We start from the raw sequence: 20,916 nt of genomic DNA, 5'->3' as shown, positions 1-20,916 counted from the left end.
CACTAGAACAATGGCTATGCAGCCAACAGTGAAAAAGCATGAGAATCCTAACACCCTCAAAGAATCTTCTCAAGCAGAAGGACTGGAAATGGAAATGGCTCATTGCTGTCAAAGAAACAGCCCAGGTTTCTGACTTCCAATGAAAGATGGCCAAATGACGATACACCCAGGGAAGGCTCCCTGAAGGGGTTTTTTTCTGAACTGTTGCTTTTTCAAGTGACATTCCTTTAGTTTATATGACTCTCCTGGGTTAGGGAGAGTCCTAGAATCACCCCATAAGATCCTCCATATAGCATCGGTCTGCAAGAAGCTTAGGAGCTGGGCTTTAGAGAATCTGGTGAGTGATTTAGCTGGGGGGGGTGGGGGGTGGCATGGCTATAATCACTTTATTGTTAAAGCAAACATTTTGGAATTTATTTTTCAAATAGACAGTAAGTTGTTCCTTTCATTTCTTAATCACTTTTTAGGGTTATTTATTTACTTAAAAGAGGCTTATTGTTAAACAAAAAAAAAGGGGGATTGCTGAAGGCAAGCTAAAATAAGGAAAGCGTGGAGTACCTTTTTTAACACTTTGATGGAAAAACATAAGGATAGAAAGTTGTTGTTTTATGTTACTATTTTGAAGTAATTTGTAGCTTGGTTTGCTTTGCTGTGGTGGTTAAAACTTTCTGGTTTTTATAAACTCTGATTGGCCAGAAATTCTTAAATGTCCACAAAAAATTTACTCTTTGACCATAATGAGGAATTAACAAGATGGAACAAGATGGAAATTCTTAAATAAAACTCTATAGATCAATTATTAGATCAATTATTTCTAAGGATGTTATTAAAAAAACTACTTCAGAGATGTAATTATGTGTAAAAAAATATCAAACTACTAAGCAATTTCAGAAGTAGCTGACAATACAAAGGACTGAATTGCAACTTTGGAATACAAATCTGACACCAATCTTTATGATGATGATGGTTTAAATATAAATCTCCCAGCATCATTGAAAGAAATGTCCCAAGAAACCTGAAATTTTCAAGAGGACAAGTTTGGAACTTTTTCTTCATGGATACTAACAAGGGTGAGAATTCCTTGAGGAAAAGAGAAGTCTATAATTACTTGATAGATATTCCAAAGAAGAAAAATATTTTATTTTATGAAGATAAGCTGGAAGGAGTGGCTTAAATTTAATGAGTTAGAGTAAGGATGAATTTTTACCAGTCTGATATATACTGTATAACTGAAAGTTTTAAAGTAAAATGGGTTTGGCAATGTGCTTTTTCCCCCTTTATTATAATACTTAAGTAATTCCTAAAGCTTGTAAAATATTAAAAGAGTATTTGAAACTATTTCTGTTAAGAGGAAGTTTAAAAAGGACATATTAGAATTTGTTGATTTTATAAATATTGTTAAAGAAAAATTTAAAATTTTAAAATGGATGTTAAAAAAAGGTTTTTTTCCCTTTAAGTTTAAAGAATCTAAAAAAGTACAGTGAGTTTTGCTAATATAAATTATGATGATCTATAAAGATTAATATGAACTATTTGTTCATATTAATCTTTATAGATCATCATTTTATATTAGCAAAACTCACTGAAATATATATATATTATTTACCACAGCAAAGATAAAAAGTAGAGATGATTAAATTGATTTCTTTACTCTAAGAAAAGAATACAAATAATTTTGTTTTTATTTGGAAACCGCTTCTAGATTTTGTACTTATGGAAAAATGAAACTTTGGTTTTGCTGATTAGATAGGTTTGTTCTTATAGAAATGGCTATTATATATTTTTGTATAAAAGTAAAAAGTTGAGGTTATAATGTTATTATCTTCTACTGTGCTAAAGAAAGTTGGAAATCAACACCTTTTTTCTTTTTCCCTTTTTTTATCCCACACTCTCTTTTTCCCTTTTCCTGTCCCCTAGTTCCCATTATTTTTATTTTCCTTTGTATTTTATATTCTGATAAACTAATAAAAAGCTTGAAACACCCCATCGCCCCCCCCCCACACACACACACAGACACAAATAGCCCAGATTTCTCTCTAAGTCCTAGCAGAATATATTTTATTTTCTGCTTTGGCACACCCAAAAACGTTTTTACAAAATTTTAAAACAAACTCATGGCAATGCTAAAGACCATTATATGGACTGTGAGGGCTCTCATTGTGACATCCAAATCCCAAGTTTGGTCATTGACATCCTAGTCCAGGCAGCTCTTCAATTTCAATCCAATGTTGTGACATTTCCTTTGTTGCAACAGGTGTTTCCTCCAAAACTGTTGTCCAATACTTATTCAACAAAGGAAAGCAAACACTGAGAGCAACACATTTTGGCTTCATTCTACTAAACCTAAATTAAATTTTGCTAAAGATATGCTATGTTTATAAACATTTATGGTCCAGAAACATAAACACGATACTATAAATAAAACTATTCCCCTAAACCGCACTGAAGATGTTACCTAGCCTGGTTAACGAAACGTTTGGAAACCAACCCACAAGTCGCAGAACGAACCTTCACCCTCATCCTACACCCAATCTACAAGTATTCACCACTATTCCAATACTACTTCTTTTCTTCTTTTCCTTCTTTTGAAACAAAAAGGGCGTTGGTACTTACCTGACACGCCCGTTCTCTTTGAGCTATGAAGAGCATCCAGTAGTCGGAGGTGCTTCAGTCTCTGCATGAGTAGGCTGGGCTTAATTTGTGGAACGCTCCTCCTCCTCCATGGGACTCCTCCCCAGCGTTCCCCAGTTTTGGCGAAGATGAGAGAAATAGACGCCCTTGTCCTCACTACCCTAACAATTCGTTGGCCGAAACAGCGCCCCACCAGATGGAAAAAAGGGGTGGGGCTGGATGCTCTTCACAGCTCAAAGAGAACGGGCGTGTCAGGTAAGTACCAATGCCCTTTCTCCCATGAGCTGTTCAGAGCATCCAGTAGTGGGACATACCAAAGCTTGGCCTGTCCTACGGGAGGGACTCCGTCTGGCTTGGAATCTCCTCCTGGTTCCTGTGGACCCGTTGCAGAACTCTTCTGCCAAAGAAAACCTCAGCGGATGCAAACACATCTATTTTATAATGTCTAATGAATGGCAATGGAGAGGCCCAAGTTACGCCTCGACAAATTTCAGTTATTGGTGCCTGTGTGACCCATGCTGACGATGATTGCAGCACTGCTTGTTAAATGAGCTGTTATGCCCCTAGGCACCTGCAGGGATTGAGTCTGATACGTTTTCGCTATTGCGTCCCGTAGCCAACGGCCTATCGTAGAAGGTGAGACCTTGCATTGCATCCCTGAGTGTTGGGCTGAAAGGACAAGAATAAGGCCTCCAATTTTTCTAAGAGGCGCTGTGCGGTTGATATATATTTGCAATGTTCACCTCGCATCAAGCCTATGCCATTGTAGCTCCATCCCTTGGGATGGTCTGGGGCAAAAATTAGGAATTATCAGGACCTGTGCCCTATGAAAACCAGAGTTAATTTTGGGGATAAATGTAGGATCGGGTGAAGGACAACCCGGTCAGCGTGGAAAACACAAAGATCTTGTCTGATAGACAAGGCTGCTATCTCCGAAATACGACGCGCAGAAGCGACCGCTACGAGGAAGACTACTTTAAAGGTCAGAAATTGTAAACTTGACGACTTTTAATGGTTCGAAAAGGGCCCTTAGTGAGTGCGACAAGGACCTAGTTAAGGTCCCAGGTGGAATAACGGTGTACCGCTGGAGGGCGTAAGTTTGTGGCTCCTCGAAGGAAGGTCCGTATGCGTGGATGATGGGAAAGGGAAAATAGGCCTTCACAAGTGAGAACTGATGGCAAGGCCACCACTTGTCTTTTCAATGTATCATATCAGATGATAATCCCTTGTCGAGTCCCTTTTGCAAGAACTCTTGAATTTGAGCCACAGAAGGAGAAGTGGGATCAGTTTGAGACTCGGTACACCATTTGCAGAAACTGGACCATGTGGCATTGTAAATGCTAGTTGTTGAGGGGCGTCTAGCGGCTAGGATAGTGGCGATAACTCTGTTGGAAACCTTTTCCCTCTTAAGACAACTCTGCTCAACCTCCAGACGGTCAGTTGCAACCATTGAGGGTCCGGGTGTTGAAGGGGCCCCTGAGATAACAAAACCCTGGCTGGTGGGATTCTCCATGGAGCTGATACGGGGAGATTGCGGAGGTCTGCAAACCATGGCCGTCTGGGCCAGTAAGGAGCTACTGGAAGTAGATCCGCCCTTGTGTCTAGCAATTCTTGGATGACCTTGGGAATCAGGGGAAGGGGCGGGAATGCCTACAGGAATCCCGGGGGCCAACGACAGCAGAGCGAGGTGAAGTTCTCCGCTCCTTGCTTGGGGCACCTGGAAAAAAATCTCGGGAGCTGAGTGTTGAGGGGGGGAAGCGAACAGGTCACCACCGGCTGGCCAAATGTCCTGACCACTTCTTGAAAACAGGGAGGGGTGGAGGTGCTCCTCCGATTGAACGATGGTGGCCCTGCTCAGCCAGTCTGCCAGTGTATTTGACAGACCAGAAATGTGCTCTGCTCTGATGGAAAGTAGGTTGGTCTCCGCCCAACGACACAAGCGCTCCGCTTTTCGCATGAGATGTTTCGACTGTGTGCCCTCCTGTTTGTTTATGTGAGCTTTGGCTGTTACGTTGTCGGACAGGATTAGTATGTGCTAATTGCGTATCTGAGGAAGGAAGCTGCGGAGCTCCCCATCCAACAGGCTGGCATCGGTAGTGATGGCAAGTCTGTGTGGCTACTTGAAAAGGCAGCCTCTGTTGATGGTTGGACTGGTTCACCCAAATAGAGAAATGAGGGCCTTTGGTGGTACCCTGACCGTGTGTTTGGAGTTGCTTCAACCGGAGCGCTGGTACGGAAGCAGGAACCACTGGACCCAAGGGATGATAGAGATACATGAAATCATGTTGTCTAACAATTTTGATAGTTCAGCTAGGGACACCCTCTTAAAAACCCCATATCTCGTTAACTAATTGCTGAATGCTGTTTAGTCTATCTGGTGACAGGTAAACCTTGCCTTCCTCCGTATCTATGACAGCCCCCAGATGGGTTAACCAAGTCGATGGTGTTAATTGACTCTTTTTCCAATTTATTGAGAAACCATGTCTTTGTAGGGCTTGTAATGTGGTCTGAGTGTCCTTGACTGCTTGATGGGCAGAAGATGACAAAGTCAAGATGTCATCAAGGTAACACTGGAGTCGTATGGGGATGTCCCGGAGATTAGCAGCAAGCGCTGCAAGAACCTTCATGAAGGTCCTAGGGGAAGAAGCTAGTCCGAAAAGAAGGGCCACATATTCAAAACGGTGGTTATTATAACAGAATCTCAGAAATTTATAGTGGGAAGGTCTATGGACGTGAGGACGTCCCCCTTTCTGATGCCAAGTAATATAGATTGCAGAGTATGCATTTTAAACTTGCGATATACTAAGAAACGGTTGAGACGTTTCAGATCCAATATTGCTCTTCACCCCCCCCCCCCCCGAACTTTTGGGAACAACAAAAAGATGTGAATAGAAACCCTGTCCTGGTTGGTTGGGTCTCTGGAGAAAGGGCATGACATGAAAAAATCTGGGGGAGTGGATTGAAACTCCAGCGCAAGGCCAAATCTGATCGTATCTCTGACCCAAGGATCAGAGGTTGAAGAGTCCCATTGGTCGGCAAATAATTTAAGGCATCCGCCTATGGGGGTTGGGTCCCGGGCATTATCTTGGATGCCGAAAGGACCTGTTTCCTGCTCCCCAAATGGATCTTTTGAATTGACCACCCCCTCTGCTCCTATCCCCGGAGTCGGACCTATCTGGCTGCTGCCATGGTCTGAATGATGGGGGTCTCTGGTATCTGGGTGAAAAGGATCCCTGGTAAAAGGGTCGAAAGGATCCCCTCCGAAAGGACTGGGGGTTTCTAGGATCTGACTTCCGAAAAAGGGAAGGAAGAATTTTCTTTTTGTTACGGGTTTCGATTAGTAGTGGATCAAGGGAAGAGCCAAACAGTCTGTCTCCCACAATTGGGGATGAAGCCAGCTTGGATTTGTGTTTGAAGTCGGCTTGCCAATGTTTTAACCATAGCAAGCGACGCACTGTGACATGTGAAGTAATGGCCCTGGCTGAAAACTTGACTGCATGATAAGTTGCATCAGCTGAGAATTCAGCAGCAGCAATAAGTTTAGCAATATCTTGGTGCGCTCTAAGGTTAGAATTAGGGACATGTTGCTGTAAGACGCGTGAAGAAGGAGGCGGCTGTGGCTGCTCTGATGGTCCACGCGTCCGACTGATGGGCTCTGCGCAGGGCTAGTTCGACCCGTTTTTCCTCCAGCTTTAACGCCTCCAGCACCTCAGCGGGAATGGAGGGGGACGCTAATCCCACTATAGGTTCATCTACCTCGGGAGTATTCAATAATTTTGAGAAATCAGGAGCCAGATTGAAATATTTCTTTCATATCCAGTGGGGGCTGTGTACACCGCTGCAGAGGCCCACTGGTTCCACACCAGGTCCGAAAACATGGGAGGAACTGGGATGACCTCTGCTTCAACTACTGGTTGGTTGAAGATCAAATCCTCTGGTCCCTCTTCCGAGGGAGTTGGTGTGGTGGAAGGGGTCGACTTGTTTAGGCGTGCAATATTTTTCACCTTAAACAAGAGAGATCTGAAAAACTGTGGGCGGAATAAGCCTGTAAAAACAGGTTGGTCAGGAATAAGACCCTCATCCTCAGACATTCCCCTTTCTAAGGGGTCTGCTTCTGACAGGGGCTCGCTATCATGTATTGATCCCAATTCAGTCTCTTCCATTTGATCAATTCGATCCGCTTCTTCCTCCTCCTGCTGGTCCTCCTCCTCTGTCGGTCCTTGGAGGGGGGCCTCCCCCTGTAAATGTACCTGGATATGGAGCTGCTCCGACCTGGTCAATGACCTCAGCGATTGGGAATCATGATCGGTGATCACAAGATATTCCCTGGTGATAACTGCATGTTGGAGCCCCGCTGCGATGCCCTGGCGGATTGCCAGCTCCATCCAGGCCTTCATCCTCTCTGGAACCTCCTCTATAAGACTATCACCTTGATGAAGACCAGCAGCCATCGGAGTGAATGTGGCTTCAGGAGCCCTTCGCGTGGTTGGTGTCCCGGACACTTGGGCCTGTTGGCCTTGGGGAGCCAAGCTACGCCTGGATGAGAGGGAGAGATCTAGGGGAGGAGGGTGGGAAGAGGTGGACAGGCTAGAGGAGGGGAAGTCCTGTGGGACGTTGTGCGCCTCCCGAGTGCGCTTTTCTATCTGCTTTTGTAAAGCTTTATGGCACCTGATAGCGTCCCTTTCTGAGGTTTTAGAATTCCCCTTAGCCTGCTTAGGTTTGTGTTGAGATTTGGCTTTAGCCTTCAAGGATGAGGTCTGAGAACTGCTACCGTCTGCCATTTCGATTCAAATTGGAATTACAGTATGCTGTTATACAATGTTGTGAAGGCGGTTGGCATGCCCAGGGGCCAGATCTGAGTCAAGACTGGTTGCCCTGATAATGTTTTTATTGCCCCCCCCCCCTTTTTTTAATAGTACCTATCTAAGGTAAGGGTTAGGGTTAGGGTTAGTGCTGCTGAGGTAATTCGGCTGTGAGGGTTAAGCCAACAATTTAAACGTAAGAAAATAGCCTCGAATGCAAACAAGCCAAGACGAGGGTATAATAGTTCCCAGAATATTTGAAGGGAATGTCTGCTCCGAGCAGAAACTACCTCACACAGCTCGAGAAAGCTGGCGTGCGGCCATGAGGTTTGACAGCAGAAAAAAATGGCCTCCGGCCGTTAAAGTTTTGGCGCGCTCCTCAGCAGCAAACTCCCGCCTTGAAAATGAATAGCCTCCAATGGCTTCTTTTTGTGTGTGTGTGTGAGGCTAGGCGGCGGAGAAGGGTGGAAGGTACCAAGTGTTTAAATCCTCCACTCCAATGGCGTTCAGAGGGGGGAGAAAGCAATACAACTCAGTCAAGAGCTAAAATTCACGCCGCTGATTGATTAAAGGCAACAACGCTGTGGCGAACGATCGAAAAGGCAGGGGTAGAAATATCGGCTGTGGGGAGGGGGTGCGGAGCAGCGCCGAAGCCTCCCGCCACTTTGGGGCGCAAATTGGCGCTTCCCAAGTTGGACCTGTCAGTCTGCGATCTCTGCAATGCAAGCGAATTTGAGAGATCGGAAAGGAAGAAGGCTAACAACAAGTGGAATAACTGTCAAACCTGCTGCAACGCAAGAATATTTTCCTGTTTCGGCCAAGGAAGAATCACAAGCACTGCTTAACTCTCACGAGGCTGAGCAAAAACTGGGGAATGCTGGGGAGGAGTCCCGTGGAGGAGGAGGAGCGTTCCACAAATTAAGCCCAGCCTACTCATGCAGAGACTGAAGCACCTCCCACTACTGGATGCTCTGAACAGCTCATGGGAGAAAAGTCCTGTTTTCTCCCCTAAGTTTTTTGTTTTTCCACTTCCAAACATCAAATCTCTAGTGCTTGATCTCAGCAATCAAGAAGAACCAGTCTTTTGAGAATAGTTTGATTACAACAGTACATTTTTCTGATTATTTTGCCAGAATTATAGAGCATATCATGTCATCTTCGTTAGTCTTCAGGCTTCTTTCCCTCTCGATGAAGCATGAAAATCAGGAACAGGCTCCTGTCGTAAAATACCAAGCAGCTGAAAGTTAAAACACCCTGGTGCTGACTTACCACTCCTTGAAGGGTTGGAGGGATCAGGCCACAGTATACTGGGATGAAAGTGCTGCAGACACATGCCTGGGAGAGAGAGATGGGAAAACACCATGTGAAATAAACAAACTGACTAGAGAAGCCTGCAGTATTTGCAGAAGATAAATCCAGGCAGAGCATGAAGAAAGAAAGGAGAACTTCTATAACAAGAATAGGTCATATCAGCTCTGCTGGTTCCTGGGAGATAGGCATTTATGGCTTCATGTTGAAAGCTTCTAAAAAAGCCCCAGAGTTACAACTTGCCTGGATAAGCTCTTCTTTGGAGTTGAACTCTGATAATATGACATTTTCTCCATCCGAAACCCGGGTTAATGAAATGCCCAAACGTCCGCTGGCCACCTCATGTGCATTGCCCGATAAGGTTTTATATAAGCAGGCACGGATGATTTTCACCAGGTTGAAGGATGGGTGTAAAGGGCCAAGAAACCTCTTCCGGGCCTCTTTAGAGACATGGATGATATTTGCTCCAACATCACCTAGTATGAAAAAAACAATATAAATTTTAAATGATTAGGGATAGTACATAAATATTTTATTAAGATTAGCTTATTCTCATTTTTATTCTTAAATTGTTGGATTAATATCCCACGTTTTTCTACTATTTCAAGGTAACTTACATGGGGAGATTTCCTACATTTTAACAATGACTCTGCAGCGAACATTGGACTAAGACAAGGGTCTTCAAACTTGGCAAGTTTAAGACTTGTGGACTTCAACTCCCAGAATTCCTGAGCTAACATGACTGGAGGAGGAATTCTGGGAGTTGCAAGTCCACAAGTCTTAAAGCTGTCAAGTTTGAAGACCCCTGGACTAAGAGATGGTGACCACCAAAGTCTCCCAGTGAGTTTCCAGGCTTGAGAGTGAATTTGATGTGGAACTCCCCAGTCCTAACCCAACTTCTTAACTAGGCAGCGCTGATCAACATCACAAAAGTTATATATTTAATATAACACACATTCATCCAGACTACATATTTTTTATATTTTAATCTCTTGATTTAAAAATTAGATACCTCAGTCTAAGTGGACATTTATAGTCCTCACTAAAAAAAATTAAAAATCAAACTAAGTAATGCTGCAGTTTTCAAAGGCATAGCTTTGAAGTTTACAAAAGCATTCTTTATATTGATACAACCCTTTCTAAAGGTAAAGTTATGCCTTCAAGTTCCCTCACCATAAAATGTGGCCCAAATATTGATAGAATATTAAAATGATAAATATAGCATTCATAACTTTCTAAGGATTGTTATTTAATCTATAAAATACTCAACAGGAAGCAGGTTACAATAGAATTCTCTTTTATCCAAATTAGATACCAATTCTCAATCATGGTAGATTCCATTCTGCTCATTGTTTTTGGCACCAAGAGTATAAAGAGTTTTGTTTATAGTTCTACATTATACACAAAAAAAGCTACCTAGCACATGTTAGTTGGACATGATATAAATTAAACAGCTAAACTGCTTTGAGCAGAAAGAAATATGGTTTCCCTAAAAGTATACATCACTTGTCAAGTTTTCCATCTTGAGCTCAGGAGTACATCACAGATTTGATACCACTGAACAAATCTTCTAACCCATTGACAATGTGTTAACTATTAAACACAGCACTGTTTTCAGGACAACGTTGTTGTGCTGCCCAAAGTTCTCTTTATCAGCCATCTCTGAGCTGGGAAAATTATCTCATTGCAAGTTGACCTTTTCCCCTGAGACCAAAGTTGTTTACCTTACATTGTGTTTCCTGCTCATCATAAAAAATATACTCAAGGTTAAGCAGAGCTCAACTGACTGTGTTATAATAAGTTATGCTATTTTTTTCTTTATTGGTAGCCAACGGTCCCAAGACACATGCCTTTCAATCAAATACCATCCCTAATAGTCAGCAACAGTCACCTGATTGAAAGACACATGCCTTTCAATCAAATACCGTTCCTAATAGTCAGCAACAGTCACTTTATATAGTTTTATTTTAGGGTTTTGTGTTTTCAACTTAGATTTGACTCCTGACAACTATCTGGGCAAGTCCACGTACAGTGAAGTTTTGAATTTTCAATATTTCTGCATACATATGACCTCAAACGTGGTTTGTTCTCCACACAAATCCTATAACTAGAGAGAACCCAATTAAAGAAATTGCCAAAAAATGGTCAAAAGTTACATATATTTGTGTATGTCAAAAGTACATGAATCTCTAGGATCATCAGTTTATTTGAAGGGGAAATTAAAGCTAGCTGTTTCAGTCAATGGGACTGGAAGACTGAGTGAGCAGTTCACCCACAAGCAATAGGAATCATGTCCCTCTCTTAAGTCACACTGGTGATGTGTATAATCAGCAAGGGCATTCAACATGTGTTATCTTTCCAAAGGAAGAAAAGCTACATATGTATAGCTATATATGTGATGATCTCCTGGGTACAGACCCTCTCATTGTATGATGTGACCGTCATATGCTGAATCAAGCACTGTCAGCATGCTTTGAAGGGGTAAGATTCACCCCATGGTTTTCATGGTAAGAAATAACACCTCAGCTGTATCCTTTCAGGAAGAACCAATGTACTTCTCAGAACACACAAATCTTGCCTTTTAAACTTCTGGTTCTAGTTTAGCTATATAAATTCTAAATTTCCAATTCTAAATATAGGCCATCAATTCTATTACTTGTCTCACTCTGTTTCTCATTGGTTCCAGCAAATTTCAAATTAGCTTGAAATTAGGAGAAGGAAAGTTTCCATGTGTACTCAAAAATGACCCATCATTAACCCCACACAATAATGAAATTGCAGCATCCTTTTTCAACAACAAAACCTGCTTCTTTGTTTTCTGAAATAGAAATTAGCAGCATTTTTTTTCATGAATCTCTGCAAATTAAATTAAAAGAGAATAATGTTTAAACTGGGATAGTTGTTGAACAAAATGGCACAGCTTTTTATTATTGAGGGCTCTACGAGTACATTTATAGAAATCAGAGAGCAATTGCTTCATTCTTGGCCTTCCCTTTAAATTGGAGTGAGTCAGAGGCCTGATAGTAGAAAAACAAGGAGACACCCATTTTCACATTTCCTCTGAGGTACTCTAGCTAAAAATCTTGCTGAAGTGTGTGAACTTTCTTCTAACAGCCTTCTGGATTTTCCATGTGGTTTTTCAGAAACTATAGAGTTCTTTATGGGAGCAGTGACTTTTTCTCTGCCATTCTGTCATGCACACCATTGTTCAGTGTTTTCCTGATGGCAATCTTATGAACGCTGACATTTGTCAATGCAAGAGAGGTCTCTTGGTTCCTTGGATAATAACCTGGGCTTCTTTGAAACTTTACACACCTTGCTCTTGATATAATTTCTTTTGGTTGACCACTACTAGGGAGGATAACATTGGTGTTGAATTGATTCCATTTGTATATAATCTGTCTCATAATGGTGGAGTCCAAACACTTAGCAATAATTTTGTAACCTGTTGAGCATTTTTAGAAACCTCTTTCTTTGAGCTTCCATATGCTTCTACATGGTGAAGGACAGACTTTGATAATGAATAGTCAGAATTCTATTTTTTAAATATGACAGGAGCTCCCACACTCATACCTGATTATCATCCCAATGAAGCACTCAAAATTCCCCCTTCAAATAAACTGATAATCCCAGAGCATCACGCATTTTGCCCTACATTAATAGGTAATTTTGGATAATTTTCCTCAATAAATGAACAAGCATAATGTTTTTGGCTCATATGTTTAATTGGGTTCTCTTTAGCTAGATTTAGCACTTGTGTGGAGAACACATAACATTTCAGGCCATGCTTATGCAGAGATATTGAAGATTCAAAATGGTTCTCACATTTCTAAGCACCATTGTGTGTCCAGATACCAATGGTCAACTGACTTCTTCATTTTCAGTCTATCAAATCATATTGATTATGATGCATGCATAAAGGTATTTACTGAGAGCTGAATGAATATACATGAAGATAACTAAATAAATACTGGACTATTTGGGTAAAGCTGTATGCAATATCTGGATGCACCTGAATGCCATGTGTCATAGTTAAAACAGTCCAAACTATATACGATAGCCAAGTCACACTTTTAATAGTTGGATTGCTGGGATGTAACACAAACCGATCACCAAATTAAGAGAAGTCATAAAAGAAAATGAACAGCTTCTCTTCACTGAATATGCTGGAGGGAGCATGGCTTGGCAGAACAAAAAGAAATGCTTCAGTTATTGAAAGCACATCATCCTGTAACCTTGGCTAGTGCCAAAATAGCCTTAGAAATTGGACAGATATAGATTGAACTTCAGACTTCCTAGAAGAGAACCTAATTTTGATGTCCTGCCAAAAGGGATTGGATTTATTTAGATAGATTCAAAGAGACTAGCAGAACTGAAGATAACTCAACATGCCTAGTAACCTTGGAAAATGTCATCTATGTACATACATATACAAACTTTGGCAGGAAAGATCAACTCAGCAAGCTGAGATATGAGAATGCCAGAGAGGATTATCAATGAAAGTTAAAGAGGTCAAAAAAATGGTGGAGTAGGAAGAACCTAGTATTAAAAAAAAACACCTTGATAAGTATCCCTAATATTTTAATTAGTTCACATTTCAAGTGCACCACTTTTAAAAACATACCGTTTTGTATCTACCTAATCACTCTTCTTCCCAATATTATGGGTCATCATCTCCATTATCTACAGGAGAGATAACCTTGGTTCTCACATATTCTCACATATTCAAACCCTGTGAGGCAAGTCGGGCTGAGAGAGATGTGACTGGCCCAAGGCCACCCAGCTGGTTTTCATGGCTAAGGTGGGACCAGAACTCACAGTCTACCAGTTTCTAGCCTGGTATTTTAACCACTAGACCAAACTGGCTGAACTTTTTACAACTTCCTGAGACTTAAATCAGAAGAAAGATGTTGAATCTGAAGCACACAGAAGCTCCTTGGTCAGGAAAGGTCAATTTGATCTTGAAACAATATTTTGGCAATATTTGGAAAACAAAAGAATTTAAAATATCATTATACACATATTAAATTTATCTGGGTAGCCACTGACAATACACATTTTGGAACCTATAACTCTTCTTGGATATGTTCCACTGCAGAGTAAAGGGTGCCACTTCAAGCCAAGGACATTCCAGCTTCACTTGGAATTCCAAGATGTCTTTCACAGAGGACATTTAATCATATGAAGCTTTAATCAGTCCAACAGGAATACAACATTGTATTTTGTTTGTGCGAGTTTGTGCAAGTTGGAAGAATAGTTTCCAACTCCATCTCCTTGACTACAGGTTCCCTACAGGGCTGTGTCTTAAGTCCGCTACTGTTCACCTTGATGACCCACGAATGCTAGACCAAATCTGCTATGAATCATACTGTGAAATATGTGGATGACACGGCAGTGGTGGGTCTTATGCAGGACAACAACGAAGATGCTTATAGGGAAGACGTGAAGGCTCTGTTGGACTGATGCAATAAAACTAACCTGTTTCTAAATGTTAATAAAACAGGAGATAATTGTAGATTTTAGAAAGAGCCGACATTGTCATACTTCACTCAGTATCAAGGATGCAGTCATAGATGTGGTCAACACATATTAAGTATCTGGATAACTAACAATCTGCATTGGTCCCTCCACACATCATCCTTAGTGAAGTGTGCAAACCAACGTCTGCGTTTTCTGTGTTGGATGAGGAGAGCACATCTTTCTCCTTCTGTCCTGGCCACTTTTTACAGAAGCACAACCGAGAGTGTTTTAACAAACTGCATCACTGTTTGGTTTGGTGGCAGCAGTGCCTCAGAGAGTGGTAAGCACAGCCCAGAAGATTATAGGAAGCTCGGTTCCTGTTATTCAGGATACTGCTTATAAGTGCTTTGTGCTTAGAGCTCAAAGCATTGTTAGAGACCCCACACACCCACTTCATGGTCCGTTTCTGTTGTTCCCCTCTGAGAGGAGGTTTCAAAGTATTTCCAGCAGGACTACCCGATTCTGTAACAGCTTTGTTCCCTATGCCATCCGTCTGATCACAAGATTCGTTTTTCTCACCATGTACATGTATACATCCGAACTAGACTGTGTTGTTTCTCTGTGTCATATACTATATGTAGGTATATGTATAATTATGTATTTATGGATGGATGTATTTATATTTTTGTCATGTTTATGTAGTGTATATTGAAGGTGCTGAGCCTTTAAGAGCTGTATGCAACAAAATTTCATTTAATGTAGTATACATTAGTGTACATCTAAAGTGACAATAAAGTTATTCTTCTAAGTCTAAGTCTTCTATTGGTGAGAAAACACACAAACAACAGCAAAAAACCCAAACACTATCTCCTGAGATTGCCACATATAATTATTCATACAGTATATGAAAATCCTATAAGACTGGCTGTACTCATGAAAGGTGCATAATTTACATTTCATATTTGCTTAAATATTTCCAAATTTTCAAAATGTCTTCTGCTTTACATCATACATTGATACAGAGGGCATGTTCATGGCCATATTTAAACTCAGAATACACCCTTCAAAATATAAACGAAGAACTGAATACAAGTCATTTTTTACATACTGCCCTAAGCAGATCATTAGTTGAGCTATGCAATTAAAAAAAAAAAGATTCGAAAGTGCTTCTAACCACAGGAGAGCACATGGATAGTACTGCCCTGCTGAAAACTTAAAACACTTGAATTTTTCCAGATTTCCCTATGACCCTGAAAAAGAGGCTGCAGTGGCTTTAAGGCTCAAATTAATTTTGATGAATTCATTCATTAAAGCAGCTGTATTTTTTTTTCAGACTCTTCTGGAGGAAGTCTTCTTTAAAAACAGTAGGGAGCTGCCATGCTTGTGCCAGGTTCAAACCACTTTTTCAAAATATTTCCAAGGTGTATAGAACCTTACCCAGTTGCATTCTTCAATGGCCTGAAAATTTGTCACATAGAAGGCAGCAAATCACCCCAGAGAACTGGACACAGAACAACAGATTGAAGTTGCTGGAAGGTTTAAATATATTCAAGCACACATAGTCAATCTGGGATGGTGGTATTTTAAAATGAGTTCTTTTACCCTTTGCAGCTTGATGGTTTATGCCTTTAATGTTGTCTCTTTTGGACAAGAAAATGAAGATGGATAGTAATTATGCTAGTGGTGCATTCAGGGAAGGAAATGCTGCACAGAAAATAAATCCTTTTTTTGTCCTTTAAAAAATAAAGCTTTGAGATAATCAGATCCTGACATTACTGAGTAATAATGTTTTGCAGAGCTGCAAGGGTTATTATATAAGTTTTAAAAATGGAACAAACAGTCCAGGGAACAAGCATGTGGTTGATTTAGAAAAACCTCATGCTGCAGAGAATGTCTGGTCTAATATTAGCCTAAGACATGCACATGATTCCAGCCAAATTTTCAACTGATTGTCTTATTGCACAATGTGATATTGTATACTAGGGATATAATGCAAGGAGAAGCCATTCTATAAATTAATGTATTTCTCAACACAAAAGTTTTATGCCACTTTTCATAACTCATCATGCTTCACAACCAAGAGCACCTAACAGTCTAGGAACCATTCACATACAATGTGAATTTTGCAAATTTCTGACATGTTCTTTTTCTAAACTATCATCTGACCTTCCCAAATTGGTTGTGTCATCTTATTCCAAGAAGATGTGCCAAGGCTATCCTAAATTACTTGATGACCCTTTTCTGCACTATTTGGCAATCTGTTTAAGATTATATACTTCTTCCTCTTTTCACATACCTCACATTTGTTCTAATTATCTCTTTCATAACCCAGTCTTTGTTTTCACTGAACTGTTCCCTCTGCTTCTGCAATAGCAAAAGGCAGCAACAGAAAGTGTCCAGTGACATACACAATATCGACCAAAGCACAGCTTGGAAATAACATCTGCAGGATGTACCCCAAAGGCAAAGATATTTGTTTCTCCCAGGAGAAGTGACGGGCAGATTTCATTTAAAACCCTTTCCTAACCCAGCAACTCCAGTGTCCCTGTGCAAGTCCTATTTGCTAATTTGAAATTATAAATTTAACAGAGAAGATACTGTCCTTGAAAATGGGAGGCAAAGCCCACTGAAATTATTAAAACCTAGAAGTGCTAAATGATCACAATTTGTTTTAAATCATCAGCCAATGAGAATTTGAGAGTGGGAAGTGGGATGAAGCAAGTATTACACATAGGCATAGAAAGGTACTACCAGGAGTATGACAGAATCATTCATTGTGTGATTTGACACAAATTCTTAACATTGTGTGATTTCTTCCCATAATGCACCATTAAAATGTTCCCAGGTAATTGGCTGCAGCAGACGTTTGTTCTGTAAGCAAGAAATATATCATTGCTGCTAATACTTGTACCCAGAAATGTTTTGACCAGCACTTAGAATTATCAATGTGGTAATGAAAACTACCATTAACCATTTATTTAGTCATTTTAAAAATGCATATGCTGCCTCTCTCACAATTTGTGACACATCATGGTGTACAATCAAGAAAGAAGAAAATCCAAACAATAAAGGTAAAAACAAGCACTGTACCAAACAAAAACAAAAATAAGTACCATACATGGGAGCCTGGTGATAGCAATGCATTCTTATCATCAATAATTCTGCCCAGTGCACTTGAGAAGAGCTTAGTCTTTATAGCTCTATGGTCAACAAGGGTGGGGCCATCCAAACCTGCAGGATGAGACCTCATTTCAAAGTACGGGTGCAGTAACAGAAAGGGACATCTCCTAGGTTCCATTATATGGCACTGTGCCTTCAGAGATGTGACCTCAAGCATGCCTACTTTGTGTGACCTTATAGAAAGATGTGGGAAAAGGTGGCACTGCAAAAAACCTAGTTGTGTGCTACATAGGCCATTATAAGATGTATACCTGGAATTGCACCTGGAAGCCAGTACAGTTCATAAAATAGCAACTTGCTTTGATGTACCAACACATATTAATTACCGTATTTTCCGCACCATAAGACGCACCTGACCATAAGAGGCACCTAGGTTTAGAGGAGGAAAACGCGCAAGGACAAAGACAGAAGAGGCGGGGTTCAGTACTGAAAAAGGACCCCGCCACCGCGGCCTGTATTTTTCGCTCCATAAGACACACACAGTCATTTCCATCCACTTTGGGGGGAGGGAAAGTGCATCTTATGAAGCAAAAAATACAGTAATATCCCCACTGTTGCATTCTGAACCAGTTGCATCTTCTGGATATCTTCAAAAACAATCCCATGGAAAGGGCATTGTAGAAATCCAACTGGGAAGTGGTTGAGGCATGAGTAGATCGTGAACAGGGCCTTCCTTACCCAAAAATGGGAACCAAAGACAAAGTTGTGCAAAGACCCTCCTGACCACAGCTGCCACTTGCTCTTCATGTAGGAGTGGAGAGACAAAGAGGATTTCCAAATTTTTGAGAAGGGGGCAGACTACCACTTCTTTCAGAGCCTGTAGAACCACCACCCCTCTTTCAAAGACACCTTTTACCACCACACGGATCCAGCTACGTGATATGGTCACCTTAAATAAGGTCACTGAATGACAGACTCAATAACAACAGAGAACATTTGATTGCTCTATCCCAAAGAGTTCTTCGGGATGCACAGAGCAGTACACCCACACGCCTCCAATTCAAACTAAAGCTGTTATTAGCTGCCCATTCCAAATATTGGCTAAGGTCTCAGTAGAATCCGAGCATGCCTGAAGAATAACCACAAACTCCTTCTAAAATCCAAAATACACCTGAGGCAGGCTAATCCAACAGGTCTTCCTTCCTGCAAGATGGGGCAGACAACTCTGGGATTAACAGTGAGTAATCTATCTATAACAAGGGTGTAACAGAAACCCCCCAACTATAGATCACATTGCCACTGCCCCAAGGCAAAAACCAGAACTGGCCTGTTACCCCTTGCATACGTCAGGTATTCGATTATCTAGGGTGGGTCCATATTTCCCAGGGAGGCCACGAACAACTAGACTGCTTCCAATTCTATGCCCTAGGAAAGAAAAATTAAGTTTCCCAAGATCACAAACATGGAGAACACTATTGCCAATCCAGCTATGGGATCCAGCACCTTACATAGGAAAGCAGCTGTGCAACGGGAAGGTTAGTACAGTAGTAGCAATTTTATTCTGATCCCTTAGAAACAACATCAAAAAGGGTTCATATCTGCACAGCACCAATTCTAAAACTTCCAAAAGTTTTTTTGATACATTGGCTATACCTTGCCCGTGCCTTGGTGTTACAACCGATGTAATACCTAAAACTCAGGTGGTCAAATTTCTGATACAAGCACCCTGTGATGATTCCTCCAGATGCTTCCCCAGATGCCTCTCCAGATGTCAGTTCAGAGGAGGATGAACCAGTCCTGGGTACTTCAGGAGGGGAGTTGCTCAATGGTTCTAAGCAGCTGGCTGAGAGTGATTTGGCTGAAGCACAGCTGCAGCAGGACAGCCCTGAGACTTCAGGTGGGAAAAGCATACAGCTGCAGCCAGTTAGTGAGGAGGAGGAGGAGGAACTGCCTTCTGCACCTGATCTGAGGACAGGGCAGAGAAAAGGCACAAGCAGCAAATATCAGCCTGATTACTCATGAGGGGGCAGCCTCGCCCCTCTTGATGGGATACACTAGAAGTTGGCTATTTCACACAGCAGACAGATGGAGGTGATGCTGAGGTCATGTACATTTCCTACGGTAGTAGTATGTTTCCTGGTTGTTGTGATCGTACCTTGTGAACTTTTCTAGCTTCATGAACCCTCTTGTATTGTGGGTTTAATTTTATCTAGTGGATTTATCTGATTTGGGAAACTTTCAAGTGCCGTGTGGACTCATGGCCGTTGCTTTGTGGACTAGCATTGATCTGCTTTTGGCTTGACTTAATTGGGACTGGGTATTTAGTGAAGGGAATTGCTGGGGAATATTAATAAACCCACTAACCCATTATTATGTGTGTGAGTGAGTGAGATAACACAACCCCTCTTCTTTCCCTAATATCCATACATTCCCTGAAAACACTCCATTCCCCAGGCTCCTGCCATATCTCCCTTTGCCCATCACTATCAAGATGTTATTTTCCCTTTTTCTAGTTATGCCTACTAGAAAGAAAATGCAGGGGAGGCAGTAAATACATTACTTCAGTAGCAATTAGCTAGTTTTTTCCACTCTACTTTTCAAAGGAACCTGGAACAAGGGGAAGGCAAGCCAGGATAAGCATATAGATATAATAGAAACTACTGGCGGTTTTGCATGTCCATCCATTCCCCAGCCTTCTCTTCTGTCAGTTCCAAGGATGAGATATTGTACAGATTTCTCATCCCGAACAAGCCCCAGCAAAATAGCAAGAATATATGGATAGCCATATTGATTCTAGATCAAAGTAGCCATGTTGACTCTAGATCAAGGGGCATCAGGCTGGAAAAGAAGCTATAGGATTATGTAGATGTAGTTGCCTATTGGATAGATTCCTACATTAAATAAGTTTTGTCTCCGCATGATGAATCAATATCTTTGACAATGTAAAGACTCATTTGACTTGAACTCAAGTCCTCATTATTTTGTGGATACATCCCTCTACTGTAATTGCCTAGAATGGGATATCTTCTAGGATGGTTTTTAACTTCAAGTGGTAGGAAAAGATGCCATATGGACCTCAACCACCTAAAAATCATATGATGACTGAGGTTTTTAAGCTCTATGGATTCCAGAATTTAAGTGCCATGATTCCAGAATCTAGAATAAAGTCCAGAATAATCAACACATTAAGAGATCATGGTTTTTGCCTCCCTTGCTATTTAAATTAGCCAGCTGGCTCTTTATCACTCTTAAGGTTACTAGGTTAGAATGCAGTGGTTACACCACTGAATTAAATAGAATACATGTGCACACGCTCAGCCGTTGCTCATGCAAGTGGAGATGCGTATGTGCCTGCCACTTCTATGGCCTGGTTCCCAATGGCTCAAGGCCCAATACTAGGCTATAGCTTATTCTAGGACAGAGGTCTCCAAACTTGGCAACTTTAAGACTTGTGGACTTCAACTCTCAGAATTCCTCAGCCAGGATAGCTGGCTGATGAATTCTGAGAATTGAAGTCCACAAGTCTTAAAGTTGCCAAGTTCGGGGACCCCTGTTCTAGGAGATGGCAGTAATAATTGGTAGAGTAGAATATAGC

General features: G+C 41.3%; 1 protein-coding gene across 1 annotated transcript in view; it reads right to left on the bottom strand.

The window, feature by feature from the left end:
* The window catches only part of PNPLA2 (patatin like domain 2, triacylglycerol lipase), a 55,746-nt gene that overhangs the window by 21,594 nt on the left and 13,236 nt on the right, over nucleotides 1–20,916 (bottom strand). Inside the window, exons 2-3 of the mRNA XM_026668231.2 lie at nucleotides 8,985–9,217; nucleotides 8,703–8,768 (exon numbers count right to left, since the gene is read on the bottom strand). Of these exons, the coding sequence (XP_026524016.2) occupies nucleotides 8,703–8,768; nucleotides 8,985–9,217 (299 nt within the window). The remainder of the gene's footprint in view (nucleotides 1–8,702; nucleotides 8,769–8,984; nucleotides 9,218–20,916) is intronic.

Source organism: Notechis scutatus, chromosome 1 (genome assembly GCF_049901735.1).
Source record: "Notechis scutatus isolate UNSWTSFEM ecotype Mainland chromosome 1, rNotScu1.2, whole genome shotgun sequence".
NCBI lineage: Eukaryota > Metazoa > Chordata > Lepidosauria > Squamata > Elapidae > Notechis > Notechis scutatus.
This window is presented reverse-complemented; position numbering and strand designations above follow the sequence as displayed.